Here is a 16279-nt window from a genome sequence, read left to right on the forward strand (position 1 = left end):
ATTATTCAAGTACTCTTTGCCAACTTACACAGCTGAAAGTGAACACTTTTTTCGTAGCTGTTCTTACCAACCTCATCGCATTCGCCATTCTTTCGATCCTAACCAGCCTCGTAACCCCAACTGAGGTAGCAAATAAAATGGATGATGCTCCCCCGCCGTCGAAGAAGAGCACCACACTCTCCGTGGACCGCGCTGCTTTCCTGCTGCTGCGTGTTAAGAAGGCATTCAAGAAGAAACGACAGCAGCGCAAGGAAAAACAGTAAGTTGCTATTTGCTAAGTATGTACATTAGACTGCATCACCAAAAAACAAATTCAAAATATTTTGGTGGACGTCTAAAAATATAATAGATTTTATAATTCCAATGGAAAAACAGTACCGTTTTTTTTTTGTATGGGGAGTGATGCAGTCTAATGTACATATATATGTATGCCCCGCCAATAATAATTACAAATCCGCCCCGTATTGACGAATTCTTTTTTTTAGTATTTAATTTAGGTAATTTTTTATGAAAATATAGTTTATTCTTTAAGAAAAACTGTATCATTCCAAATTTCAAACTTTGTGCAAGAACTAGAAAAATTCTGCAAAGTTTCATCTAAATGTCGAGCTTTTTAATACGATTTTTTCTTAATATTTTTAGTATGTTGTTTTAGAACCCAGTAGATAAATTTTAATATAATAAAGTGCGAGTGTGAAACTACGGAAAAGTTTTGCTGATTGTTGATATTTTGTTTTGCTGACAGTGTCACGTATTTTCTATGTTTTATACCAAAAAAAAAACCGTTTGCAATTAACAGTACACTAAATTTAATTTTTTCCGAAAGTGCTGTCAAACCATTTGAGCGTTGCCATGTGACCGGATTTTCTGCGTATTTGTGTAAAAGTATAAATATGTTAAAATCACAATTAATTGTAAATGTTTCCGGTAAAAGCGAACTTTATTTGCGCGCATTCACGAGACATCGCCTATCTGCATACGTGTACGTGGCTTACCGAAATCACAACATACCAAATCAGCGCCGGAGCGTGAGCTCGAAATTGTGCACGCCCAAATATGATAGACATTTTGTTTTATTATATTATATATTGTTTATAAATGAATTATATTTTTACAAATCATATGTTTTGAGTCATACGTTTTTGAGAAAAATACACCGTAGTAATTTTAAAATTTCAAAATTACATTTCTCGACTGAAAAATAAGCTATTCGAGCTAACTCGACGGCATTTAGCAATTAAGAAAAAGAAAAGTGTGCCTTAAAAAATAACGAAATGGCAAGTAACTCAAAGTCTGTAACTCTGCATTTCACAATTTTCAAAATTTTCCGTTTATCGCATATAAGTTTTGAAGCATTTAATTTTAAAAACTTTTTTAGAATGTATTGTATTCTACAAACAATTACGAATAATTTCATACCTTAGCAAGAGGTGTGCTTTCAGAATAAACTTACTTTTAAAGATAAAATATTGTGCGATTTTGAGCATAATTTTTATTCCAAAAACACCTTAATTGAAGGCACATTTGGAAAATACGTCGAAACGATCTAAATCTTTGTTTAACTGCTAGTCCTTATAAAATTACACATACTTGTGAAATGCTTCAAAAAATTTGTCTCTAGAAGTGTGTAAAAAACCCGATTTAGTACCTTTAATTATGCTCCTTCTTGTAGTCAAAATATTGCGTGGGTGGTATCAAATGAAATTTTTTTCGACAAAGGTTCTGATAGTTGCTCTTACTTAATTGGAACCTCTTAAATTCAATGGCGTCCCCAGTTTTGCCCGATTCTCTCCACTTTTGGAGATAGCGGTACTTGAAACTTTGCTTAAATTTGAACTATTTGATAAAAAAAAAACTCCCTAAGTTTTGAAGATATTTTACCAAAATTTTGCACACGCTTGTATTTTAACATTCACTTCACTATGTCATAAAATCATCGAAATCGGTTCACTCTCAAATCTAGCTCCCATACAACTGAATGTCCAGAGACGTTGTTTTGCGGTATAACTCCTCCAATTAAGGTAAACATTTAGTATAGGTTCACTTTAACATATATCACGCATAGAATATATTATTCAGATATGACATTAGAGTTATAGCGCAAAAACACCTATCTGAGTAATCAGTTGTATTGGAGCTATAAGTTAAAGTGCACCCATTTCGATAATTTTAAGGAATAATTAAGGTATTATTAAAAACCTGTTATGTGCAAAATTTTAGTAAAATAACTTCAAAACTGAGGGAGTTATTTATAAGATAGTTAAAATTTAATCAAAGTTTCAAATACCGTTATCTCGAAAACCGGAGCCAATCCGGTAAAACGGGGCCATTGCCATTGAATTTCGAACAGCCCAATTAAGCGAGTTCAACTTTCAAAATCTTTTCTTAAAATTTACAACTTGAACAATGTAATTTGAACCCAGCTTATTCTTTTGTTTTCTATTTATTTCATGTTTATTCCTCGTCTAACTTTTGAAGCACTTGATGAAAATGAATTACACTTATATTAATCGATTTATTAAGAGAGTACGAATAAAATGATATATAAAACATAGGTGTGCTCACAAATTTAAAAATAAAATTTTTTTTTTGGAGATTGTAGGTACTTATTTTTTAGATTTGTCCATATGTATATTGATACACTTATTCTGGTGCAGTGATTTTCGTTTTAAATTTAAAAGAAACAATTTGTTTTAAATGAAATTTTTCGTTGATTTTACTGTAACTAAAATTTTGGATAAGACGAAAACTTTGTGTTAACCAAAAACTTATGATTTTCTTTCAATTAACCGAGTGCTTAGGAAAGCCGATGCTTCAAAATATGTAGATAATAAACTTGTTTGTATTCTTCTTTTACGATTCATTTATTTTTATTGCCGTTTTTCCAAGTGATAGAATTTTCATCATCTTCAAGATGGATGACCCCTGTTTGGTAAACTCTAAAAAATCTGTTTAAAAATGCGACTATAAATCGAGTATATTTTTGTAAATTTTTTAAATTTTTTGGTAAATTTACACTATGAATATGTATTTTTCTCGTTTACACATTTTCGTGTGTAAAAATCCTTTTCGTTAGCGACTTTATACAATTCTGCGGGTGAAATCAAACAGCAGATGTGTATTTTGTAGCTTAAATACACCTTCGTCGGAAATTTACGCACACCACAGCAGCTAAATTACACTCTAAAAAGTCCGAAATTTAAACAAACTTTTGAATAATCGAGCATGTAATTTCGCGGATAATAAGGTAGGAAATCAGTAACCTACCTTGCAGGTAGGAGATTTACACACTTTTTTTTAGAGTGTACCCTTCCTGGTTATAGTTGAGCTTGTCTTATCTTTTTTAAATCATAATAAAAATACAACCGCTAAATAAATAAAGTAAACTCCCATTTTATCTCATTGATTCGATACTTTTTCTCATGCTTTAAGTCGAATGAAAAATATAGAGTTAAGCATGTTTTCCTCGCCTTCCACTTTTCGAAGAATTCTCCGGCGAAATCAAGCTGCGAAGTATACTTTGCTTTTAATTTCTCAAAATTGTGAGCAAGCACTGTTTGTTAATATCCATTTGAGTAAATACATATATTGCTTGGTCCGAAAGGACGTGCATGGCAGCAATTGCTTTTGCATACCAAAAAAGTGCAACAAATTTCCTTTTATTTAATAAATGATCAACTAACAATTAGATTACTGCGTTTCATTACGGTAGTATGACTTTACTAAGTTTACTTGATTTCAGCATTATTTGTTATAAAATATGCTTTTAGAGTTGAAATGCGAATTAAATTCGTCGATTTATTTATTAATTGCTCGTTTAAACTTGCATGCTTGTATACATGTATGTATATGAATATAGATATTTTTATTCGTTTAATTTCTAACAATTCCTTCAAATATTCAAATTCTCTAAGGACTTTAAACTTTTTCATTTCATTTCATTTCATTTCATTTATTTTTTTACCGTTCGATGTGAAATGTTGTTGCTGAATGGCCACAACAAAGTCTACCCGTCAGTCAGCCTGACTGCTTGTCTTCGTAGCCCATTTACTGAGCTGTTATTTTTCCACTTCATTGACTTTCTGGGGTTTTGCGCAGCATCTTTTCAACCGGCTTGCAGGCTTGCCAACCACGATATTCACCAACTTAGCATTTTAACGCACAATGCAACCAAAGGACAGGCGAGGATAAATTAAGATGGTGGCAGGAAAAGACAAAACATTCTATTAAAGTTCGATTTTTCGATTTCTATTCCTCTAGCAGAGGAACGCATTGCCTGTTCGCAAGTACATATATGTATAAACAACGTAAAGGAGGATTTCTGGGTTAGACTGAAGAACGGATGATCGGATACTTTAAGTCACTCGCGCGGCTTTGAATGGTAATAAAAAATCTGGCTTTTATGGTTTTATTTTTTTCGGTATTGAGCACGATGTCAAAAGGAGGGTTTTGTTTGGTAAAAATTCTGTGATTTTCGGTGGCCGATTTCAACATCAACTTGCATTTGTGGACTATTTTTGAAAAATTGCTAGTGGTTTCCATAACTTTTAGACCAGGTTGATTGTGGCCGCAGGCTCCGGTCATGTCGACGCCAGTGAACATGTCGAAGTGAATTGAGTTGAGTTGAGTTAAGATGAAGTGAATTGAAGTGAAGTGAGTTTCCGTTGAAACACAATGCCACGAACGTCGAATTTTCGCCCAGTAGAGCGGCCACGTCAGCCACTTTCGCCCAAAAATTTCGCTAAGTAAAACACAACTACGGCGACAACGAATTGAGCTACTTATGGCAAGGTACAATTAAAATTTTTACCAACAACAAGATTATTAATTTTTAACAAAAACTAATACATTATTTTTTAATTTCGATTTAAAAACCTGAGAATTTTTAGCATATGGCCATAATGGATCGTATTTTGCAGCTGCCGCCGGCAGCGTCGCGAATAGTCGTCGGCCGAAATTCGTCGTTTGCTTTGGTGGTGCGCATTCTCATATACGTCAGTGTGTTTGAATTTTTACAGCGAATATTAGTGGCGAAGAATTCAACGGCATTGTGTTTCAACGGTAAGGTGAGTTAAGTGGGGAAGAGTTGAACAAAGCACCATGCATAACATCTTTACTTTTATTTTAACCTTAACCTTTATCTTTCTTCTTCTACATACTCAACTTTACCCTCTTTCTTGCATAATTCTGTGCACTTGACAAATTGTCACGCTTGACAAAAATTTAGTGAAATACAGACAAATCTTAGCGGCATAGTTTTAGGCGCAAATGTTTGACAAATATTAAGTCAAGGTTGATTATATGTCAGGTGCGCAGAATTTTGCGGTTAATCTACATAAACCTTATTCCTAATATTTTCTTTAACTCAGTATCACTATTAAAGCACACATTTAGGAGACATTTCTACCCCAACCATGTACATGTATGATATTTGTATTGGTGTCACTTTTGAAAAGATTTCTACGCTTCAATTTTATTTAATTTGAAATTTCAGTAACCCTCTGCACATCATCATAAAAGTACATATCTAATGATGTATAATTCTCTATACCTTAGAAGTATAGTATGGCCGTAAAACTTGTATATCGTCACTGAAATGCAAAAAGTCGTAACTTATAAAAAATTCAAAATTTACTTTTTGTTTGCTATGATGAATTCCATCGAATTACAACTCCCCACATCACTTTATAACAAAAAAAAAATTAAAAATAGGCACGACTTTCTCCATTTCAGTGATGATGTTGTAACATTATTTTGCATTTCAGGTGACGATATGTACTTTTATGTTATTGTATAGTTTTAGGCAGGCTCATAATAAACTATTTATTTGTAAGTTTTATTTGTTGCCTTTTCCATTTATCATAAAAAAACAAAATCGTGCTACAAAACTTAATAACACCATTGAAAAAATAAAATAAAATTAGTTTGCTAGAAGATGCAATTGACAGATCGCTAGCTTAGAGTGCAAAGTTGCAGAGTCCATTCTTGTTTAATTTTTTGGTAGCCGTTTCGGCATACTTTGGAAAAAGATATTCTTCCAGCAAGCGAGCATTAACCAGTTGTATGTTTAGTTTTTGTTCAATAATAAAGACATTCTTTTTTAAGCCGGGCGGATTTCGAAAAAAAAACTATGTCATGTCTCCGATTCGCTTCAATTTTTTATTTTGATCAATCAAAAAAAATTTGCAATAAAATCTGCGTTTTGCTAATTTTAGTCCTGCAATTGCCACGCCCATTTCTAGGGGTTTGTAGCCTTAAAGAAATATCTTGCCATACAAATACTATATCTGAATGGTATTCTATCGGAAGTCGCAATAAAATTTTAATTTTGTGCAAAATCCGATGTTAACACCTTACCAAATATATCTTAACATAAGTATTGGAAAAAAAACATCTCATCATAAAGAGAAACATTTTAAAATAATTCTTGAAAAACTACCATTTTTTTAACCACATTTTTTATAGATAATTAAACGAGGATTACGGTGGTATAATTTTAAATCCCTAATTTACTGGTCTTCACTATGCAAATCAACTACAAAAAGTTCCACTGTTAATAGCTAAGTTAGCTTTAGGACAATCTTGACCTTCTTATATATAGAAATGTTAAGCCCGTTTCTTTAGCTTTAAACAACGTTAAGATGAAGCCTCTACGATGAGCAGAACCCTAGATATAACGATTTGAAGAAGTACATGATTAGTCAGAATCACGAAAAAATGCAAACTTTGATATTTCCAAAGAAAAAAGCAAAAAAGAATTCCTCGAGCACGTGTTAGCTTATTTCATGTATGTATGCACCCATAAAAAAAAATTTAGGCCAATCGAAAGTGTGACACCAAATTTGGTGTCCGATATGAAAACGAATGTCTCAATAAATAACTTTAGAGTCGTTTATCTCGAATTGTATAGAGAATATTGGAAAATTACGTTCTTTAAACAAAGGATGATTTACAAGCAGATGAATTTCAAAACGTCAGCTATTGCAGTCTTTTTTATGTGTTCTAATGAAACCTTCATTTATCAACATTTAAGTAATAAAAAACAGCAGAGGAACCGTAACAACTCCTCAACATTGCTGGCTTCGAACTGTTTATAAGTTACCGTCGCCATTTATGTATGTACATACACAACTGATTTTCTTATTGTCAATATAAATTTTCTTACTCATATTACAACAGCTAATGATGATGCTGTTTTGTTGTCTTTGCTTTTGCTGTTGCTCTACGTCCGCCATAGCGGTAATCCATGTCATAGCATCAGTTCAATGCCATCTAAAATAATTATGACAAATCGTTGGTTGTGACGATGGAAATGCGTAAAGTATTCGCAAGCTAAAGCGAAAAAGAATACGCACGTACTTGCTTTAAAGAACTGTCAGACGTGGCAATGCAAAATATTTCGAAAAAGGCTGTTAAATTGAGAAATTTCAAAAAGTAGTTGCATAAGCAGTTACACCTTGCAATAAAGTGTCTTTCGAAAATTGTTTTATATTTCCAAAAACACTTTTTGGCTGTTCACACAAGAAATGAAATTTTTACAGTCTTTACCGATACTTAAATGCAACCGTGAGCCGCGTTACTATTTGTTTGTTATATCTCTTGGTTATAATATACTTTGTTTTCAATTTGTTAATTTTTTATTGATAACTTGACAATCCAATTCCGAAAGATAATTAATTGCAAGCATTTCTGGTATTTTATTTGTTCTCACAAATTGCGATGTACCTATTACACGGCAACACTTGAATGGTTTGACAGCACATTATTTTATTTTTAAAACTGATTACGAAAAAGTGAAAAAAGGTCCTTTTAGGTGATTGCATGTACAAATAAAAATTCTCTTTTTTATTCTGACTTCGAATTGCATGGAAAAGTTGGAAATAATGCCACGTCTGACACACTCTTTATACGCCCATTTATAGTAATTTGATGATAGTGGCGCATCACAATCCATGGGAAAACCTGCGCTCAAAAAATTTTCTATAATTGGCATTATGCATTGGAGAATTTAATATTGCTCTATAAGAAATACTTGAAGCTTTAATACAGAGCACTTTTTCATAACGATGCTCCGGTTTATCTATGAAATGCATTCTATTTTTACAGTAAAATTGTTATTTTAATAGCTTCCTTCATTAGTTGTCTTCTCTCTTACTTTTACTTATTATTTGACGACTTGGGGTTTTTTTTTAGCAGTCACACCACAACGGGCCTCCGCCTTTACATGACTTCTTCAAAGAACAACGTAATGGTGTAAACCGTGTTTTAAAAAGTGCTATGCTCAGCTATGTAAGTACTGAAGAGCTGCGCAAAATCTTCTAAAAGGCACACTAAGGGCCAATTCCAAATGAATATTTAAATAGGCACTTAATTTTAATTTTGGATTGTTATTTAAATGCCATTTAACTTTCCTTGGGTTTAAGATCAACTTAATTTAAATATGCCAAACAAGTGGCAACACTATTACTTGCACCTTGAAATTGTTGTTGCATTTGCTTGTTTGTTTGCGTTCAGTACGAACAGCTGATTTTTCTTTGGCAAGATTGATAAAAAAAAACCTACCTATCAATAGTTGTGTTTAATGAGACCGAAAAATGTTCAGATCAGCTCAAGTTAGAGCAGAATCGAGCAGATGTCAAAAAAACAATAGAGCAAGTTAAAGCAACTCAGTTCACAAATCTCATGAAACACTTTTCAGGCAGAAATTCTCAAAACGGCTGCTTGCTCTAAGTTACTCCATCAAAAAAGCTGGGGCAGAAAATCGTGCTCTAAGTTGCTCTGGTTCCACTTAGCGCAGGCTCATGAATCAAAAACTAGAGTAAATTAGAGCAAGAAAAATCCTCATGAAACACAATTTTTTGAGATATCTTAATCTGGCGTAACCTAGAGCGGCTCATTAAACACAACTAATCTTGGTGGTTTGGTACAGAGACAGGGTTGCATATCTCATATTTAAATAGCCAATACCTCACAGGTGGTCCGATCCGATCATTGCATTATGAAGAAATTAACGATAATCTTAAATTTGTATATGAGAATTGGAGTCGGTTTTGTTTTTTGCTTAAAAATTACTGCTTGTCTTTGTAGAATAAAAAAAATTTAGATGTTTTAAAAAAATACTAAATTTCCAATTTCCGGCAGAAAATTTTGAATTGCCCTCCTTATTAGTTCTCTCAACGAAGTATCTAAATGAATAATAAAAAACCGCCTACTTTATATTTATATATGTTTTTAATTTTGGCTCATTCCACGGTAATCGATACCAAATGAAACGAAAATAATCTTCAGAATTTGAGTGTATTATTTCTAGTAAGAGTAAATAAATCTAACTTTCACGACTCAAAGGTAAAATTTCGAAATTTATCTCAAAATCTGATTTTTTTTAGTTTTAGTTTTAGTTGTCTTCTTCTTCTTTATTGGAGCTGTAACCGCCTAAGCGATTTTGGCCGAGTCCAAAACAGCACGCCAGTCATTTCTCTTCTGTGCGAAGTGACGCCAATTGGAAATTCCAAGAGAAGCCAAGTCCTTTTCACCTGGTCTTTCCCTCTCAGTGGGGGCCTTCCTCTCCTTCTGCTACCACCAGCGGGTTCCGAGTTGAATACTTTCAGAGCAGGAGCATTTCTGTCCATTCGAACGACATAGCCAAGCCAGCGGAGCCGCTAAATTTTAATTCGCTGCACTATGTCTATATCGCCGTAAAGCTCATACACCTCATCGTTAAATCGTCTGCGGTATTCGCCATCGCCAACGCGTAAAGGTCCGTAAATCTTTCGCAGAATCTTTCTCTCAAAAACTCCAAAAGCCGCTTCATCAGATGTTTTCGTTGTCCATGCTTCTGCGCCATATACCAGCAGAAGCATGAGGAGTGGACTGATAGAGTGTGATCTTTGTACGACGAGAGAGGCCTTTACTTCTCAATTGCCTACTCAGCCCAAAGTAGCACTTGTTGGCAGAAGCGATTCTCCGTTGGATTTCAAGGCTGGCATTATTATTGGTTTTAATGCTGGTTCCCAAATAAACGAAGTCGTCTACTTTCTCAAACTTGTAACTGTAAACGGTGACGTGGGTGTCAAGATGCGTATGCTCTGACTGTTCGTGTGATGACAGGAGATACTTCGTTTTGTCCTCGTTCTCCACCAAGCCCATTCGCTTTGCTTCTCTATCCAATCCCGAGAAGGCAGAACAGACGTAGCCCTAGTTTTGCAGATAATATCGATGTCGTCTGCATACGCCAGCAATTTTACGCTCTTGTAAAGTATTGTGCCTGAGCGGTTCAGATCTGCGGCTCTTATTATCTTCTCCAACATCAGATTAAAGAAATCACTCGAGCGGGAGTCACCTTGGGAGTTTAGGGTGTACCATTTACAAACTTATATCCTCGATGTTTTGCAACACCGCCCATCGACCAGTTGCGAAACCGCGTAAATCGCCATTGTGGCAAAAATGAGATTTGGTAACCCTGAACTCCAGGCATCGAGATTTATGCATAAAAATCGTTATTAAAACAACAGATTTGTAAAATAATAGCTAGAGAAAATACCGCCTATCAAGGCAATGCCTTCAAAGAATAAACCGTTTTTTCGCCCTCCTGTATGATTTGAGTGTAAGATAGGCGGTTTTGCAATTGGGTGAGGGGCGGTTTTGCAGAGAGAGAGGATAATTTTCTTCAAAATTTACAGTACTGATTTTCGTAGTCTATTGTCTTTTGTTTTTGTTGTTTTTGCATTGTTTAATCGGTCCATGGAGAGAAAAATTCTTTAGCATTGTAACAGTGTAATTTTTAAGTTTTTCGGGCAAGTACTAAATATTTTATTATATACTAGCTGTACCCTGCCACGCTTTGCTGTGGCATATTTTTGTTACATGAATGTGAAGCGATTAACGAAACAAAGCATACCGTCGGCTTAGAGTGTAAACCTGCTAAATCCGTTTTTTGGCCAAATTGACCTTTTGATGCAGTTCGAAGGAGTAGGCGATTCCGCAGTTGGCAAGCAAAAAAATACGTCAATATAAAAATATAATTGTCAAAAATTGTTTGATGAGTAAAGCTGCTAATGTACAATCAGTTCAAATTCAACTGCTAAATCCAACATATTGTGCTTCTGTCGCTCGATTATTGTTCTATCTTAGAGTATTACTTTATGCGTTTAAGCCAAGCTTTAATTTTTTATATCTCAAGGAAATTATTGTTACTTGTGGAACGAAACAGAAGGAAGATTAAATGCAGAAGAGTTTTCCAGCGTGTGGGTAGATTCGATAAAAAAAAATGTAGTACCAAATAATAGTTCCGGGGAGCCAATTACAGTAATTTTTTATAGCACCGAATGCACATATCAAACCCGAAACAGTATTATGGCTAATGCTTTGTTATCCACAACTATAAATAACAATAGCTGCATTTTTTTTGTAAGCGAGCGACAAAAGAACGCTCAACTCGGGTAAAATTTCCTTTTAGCTACTTAAGCAACCCTGTTGGTAGCTGGCAAGAAAATGTGATTAGTTTAACGGGATTTAGATACAAAAACCAATTTAAATGAGTAATTATGCGAGGTATTTGCGTAATATATATACTCTTTTAAAATATAAGTCACATGTAAAAGGAAGCAAAAATTTCCCTCTCCACTTTCCCATTAACAATTCACAATAGAGCAGTTTTTCCACTTACCAGCACTAGCCTTCAGGTCGCGTATTTTTTAGCCGATCTGGCTGAGCTCGGATAAATAGCCGAGTTTGTGTTATTGCTTTGCGTGTATTTCGTCATTTAAGCGAGTGTTCTTTTGTAGCGTGGTTGCAAAAGAATGCACTTAATATCATTATTGAGCAAAAGTTTCTTGAAGTAGGCCATACCCAAATGGAAGCTGATTGTATCCATTCCATTATCGAACGAGCACTAAAGAAAATAGATATCCATGTTCCTGCAGAATACATTGAAGTAGGTAGATTAGCTAGAAAAAATCCAAAACCATATGACGTAACTTATCTTAGTCACACGTTCTTTAAAAGCTTTAACACAGTTCAATTCTTTAATAGCATTCGTCCCGGTCGCGGCAGATATGCTGCTAAAGTAACTGATATACGAGCCCTACGGTATACACCAAGTGGCGACATACATTTCAAACTAAGATTCTCCAACGAATGGGAAGTAGTACCGCAAAGAAAATCCCCAGTAGCTGTTTCCTTGCCGTTTTCCCACCTTCCGAATTTATACGAGAGTAGGCGTACGATTGCTCGCAGAAAGTACGAGATCTCCAGTATTTCAAACGATTACTTCCTGAAGATTACCACGCCTACTATAACAATTTACCTCATGATTGAATAATATGTATCATACTTTCTGACATTATTCAGTTCCTACTTAAATTATCTTATATGTGGTCTTTGTACTATTAATTTGAGAGAGGAATACTTCACGTATAGTTACTAAAATATGTTTTATAAACTGCCTATTTTTGTTGCAATAAACGGAAGAATAAATCTGTTGTATTTTTTTATATATATATAATTGTTTTTTATCTATGGAATACTATATTAATTAACATTTAAATTGAGCTTGTAATCACAAAAAATAAAATAGAAACAATTTTATTCATACAAAAAACCTGCTAAATCCACTTCAATTTTGAGAATACAAAAACTAAAACCTGCTAAGTTAGAAATTCGCCAATAAAACCACAAAAACGTAATTTTTCTCATTCGTTCTGGATTAGGGCCATATAACGTGGCGCGATTAACAAACTATATGTAGGATTTGCCCCTTAGACTAAGAGTTAAAGATATATTTAGTTTTTTGCCTCTACAGTAAAATATGTTTTTTGGTCGTTAGCAGGTTTACACTCTACGTTTCATATAAGTTTGATTTTGCAATAAGTACTTGTGTGCACACAATATTTATCGGTTTTCCATATCCGGTTTGCCGACACGGGAACACGCAACATCTGAGAAGCAATCCGCATCTAAATCTAACCGGCCGTTTTCACGAGAAACCGCACGTGTAGACCGCCAAAAGTACGAAGCATGCTTTACTAATACTTTACTCAGAATCGACATATGCAATGACCCCTTTGCAGAAAATTATACATAGGGAAATTTTTGGAAAATGGGCATCGAACAGCCCACTTACGCCTACACATGTGTATATCGGTAACCGGTTTATCAAATTCTACCAAACTCGGCATATTTATCAACATTGGCGCAAAAAATGCAATATGTTGAAAATGTTTGAAATCGGACCAAAATTACTGCCAATTACAATATAACAAATTGCACAAATACGAAAACTCCGATGTTTTAATAACTAAATACGCCAACTTACAACAATGTCTTAAGATTTCGTACAGATATATGTTATCGATACCGTAGCGACAGAGAAAATGAGGGTTAACAGGAAAGAGATCGTGCACTTCCTATACAATTTAAATTATCACACTGCCTACTTCTCAAACCATTTAAGCTAGAGCGGCTGCGTTTCTTTGTAAACCAGCGGCAAAAGAACGCCCTACTCAGGTAAAATTTCCCTTTGGTATGTGGCAAGAAACATTCCACATAAAACGTGAAATTTTCTTTATCCCGTTCAACGAGCAATTTTTCCTCCAGTTCTTACTTTGTATTAAAAAAATGTTTGCTTTATTGCCATTTTACAGAGATATTTTTTGTTTTTAAAAACATACACAACTACCTACGAACGACTAAGTTTAAAAGTTGCCATCTTATCTTCTTGAAACTTTTAAAATGTTTTGATGTATGACAATGTCAATATTTTATTTTTTATTAACGCCACCCATTGCTTTCTCTTACGAAGCAATGAATCCCGGAAAATACTTCAGAAAATGTGCATGCTTCGAATGTTGTAAATTAATTATGCGTTCTTCACGTTATTGCTTCAATTAAAACTTTTTAGCATGACATACATAAATATGTATTTAGCAAATGCCAAGAACGCAAACATACATTCAAATTAACTTACAGAAAGATCGTAATAAAAATGCTATTGTTTAAGTGATATGCAGTTAGAGCACGCACGTATGTATGCATGCGAGTGTGTGTGTGTTTGTGGGTTTGTGGATAATAACCCTGCAAAAAATGGGACTAATCCGGGATGACTCCGGGAGCATGCGACTAATACCACTTTTGATCTCTTTATATGGAATGAACTGATCGCTTTTGTTCGAGCATGTCCTATGAAGAGACTAATTGTTCACCTTTATACCCAAACGGGTATAAAAAGCGACTAGTCACTTTTAAAAAATAAAAATAAAAATTTGAGCCAGCTGAGATTCGAACCGGGGTGCTCAGTTTTGTTAGGCGAATACTCTCTCTGTGTACCAACGCCGCACATGAAATTCCATTGACTAAGTGCGTACATATCATTAAATTGTTAATAGTACCCGTTAGAGATGAGTTGGGGACTAATTGATCTCCAATTATACCCATAAGGGATGAGTCGAGACTAATTGACCTCCATTAGTACACGTATGAGACTAGTTGGGACTAATTAATGCCCAATTGTACCCGATTGAGAGTAATCTCGGAATACTCTCTTTAGAGATTATTCGCACAGCTTTTTGCAGGGAATGGTTAAGTACAATCCACGCAATCAAGTGACACTCAATTAGTTATATGCTCAGTAATTCTTGTGAACTACTTCCCACTGTCATCGCCTTTCATAGCTTGAGGCATGCGAATTTTCCTTGGGAAAAACTGAAATGAGAAGTGGGAGGTTGACGTGCACTGGTGACATAAGTTAAGTAAACTGCTAAATAAATTTGCAGCGCACATGCGAAAATGGATACATTTAATTCCCTCTATGTGGCATCACCATTAATGATACTGTATTACTCTTTCCTTTATTGAATGTAAATTTTCGTTAAAATAGATGCAATTAAGAAACGTTAGGTATTGGAAAAGGTGTAATTTGATTGACAGATTTTTTGAAAGGATCACTGAAAATTATTTAATATTTCCATGTCGACATAAATTAAATTAAATGAATATGAATAAAAACTAAAAACATTGATAAAATATAATCCTAGATATTTACTCGCATACATATGTACGTTAATGAGTATGTTATATATACTCGTGTTACACCTTCAATATACTTCTACAAACACAAATCGTCACCTTTAATATAGCTTTCAAATTATTCTTAAAATTGAATTGTATATCGCAAAATTTTTTCCGCTTGATATTGACAGAAAATATAGAAAATGTTAGATGTAAGAGATTTGCATTAAAGTTTTTTCTAAAAGTTTGCCAACAAATTCAAATCAATTCGTAATACATTTTTATTAGCATTTGTAGCAGCCTAAAGGAATCGAAATAGATATAGACATATATGGACTAGGGATGTTGCGAATGTGCAATTTTAGGCATCCGCGGAAGCGAATGCGGATGCGAATATCTAACAGCTAACATCCGCGGATGCGAATACGAATATTTTTAAGAAACAATTAGAATCTAGCATAACGGCGCGATCGTTGTTTAAACAGAGCTTACAACTCAAACCAAATGTTTTAGGTTTTTCTAAAGGCTTTTAAAAAGAATTCTTCATTCTCATTCCTTTGGTTGTTTCAGAATTTGGTGAATCTGTAACTTCATCAGCATTTTTCGATTTTAGTTTTTTAAATTCATTTTTAATAAATACTTTCTTCTGCGACTGCTTTACAAATTTGTGCTTATAGCGAGCTAAATAGGTGGATATGGAAAATAAATTATTATTTTTCAGGAATGAAAGTTTTGAACAAAATTCTGTTTTCAAAGTCATGGCTGCCAGCCGAACCGGATCAGAATATTGTTATAAAAAAAAAACACCTCGCTTTTTATAAATATTTGATTTTCAGATAGTTACGTTATTCTTATCTAATTATAGGTCACAACTATAGCTTTTTTATTATCGATTTTCTTTATAGCCAGACGTTGATCATTTCTGCTGGAAATCCGTATTGAAGGAGCTTATTCTTTGACTTTAAATAGTAAAAGGACAGTTTTACTACAGAAGTTTTTAGCGAAGGATCGTATAAAAATACTCTTGCCCGACAAGTAAACAAAATTTCTTTTTAAAGTTGTTGCTCAAAATAAATTTCCTAAAAAGCCCTAATTATTGAAACAAATATATTTAACATCAAGAGCGAATCACGAAAATTTTGTTAAGAACTACAATGCATTGTAGAGGCTGACAAGTATGGAAAGCGCCATTTTGTTTGTTTACATTTGAAAACAGCTGAGATCACCTGATTTCCTATTCCTTCATTCTCCACGCAGGGTTCCACTCCCAATTTGG

At 34.1% G+C, this 16279-nt stretch overlaps 1 protein-coding gene across 1 annotated transcript in view; it reads left to right on the forward strand.

Moving 5' to 3' along the window:
• Positions 1-6: 6 nt before the first annotated feature.
• LOC118751289 overlaps positions 7-16279 on the forward strand; it is a gene marked incomplete at its 3' end in the record, with an annotated part of 43994 nt that continues 27721 nt past the window's right edge. The window contains exon 1 of the mRNA XM_036486071.1: positions 7-259. Within this exon, the coding sequence (XP_036341964.1) occupies positions 138-259 (122 nt within the window). The remainder of the gene's footprint in view (positions 260-16279) is intronic.

Source organism: Rhagoletis pomonella, unplaced genomic scaffold, assembly GCF_013731165.1.
Source record: "Rhagoletis pomonella isolate Grant_MI unplaced genomic scaffold, Rhpom_1.0 Rhpom_scaffold_00632, whole genome shotgun sequence".
NCBI lineage: Eukaryota > Metazoa > Arthropoda > Insecta > Diptera > Tephritidae > Rhagoletis > Rhagoletis pomonella.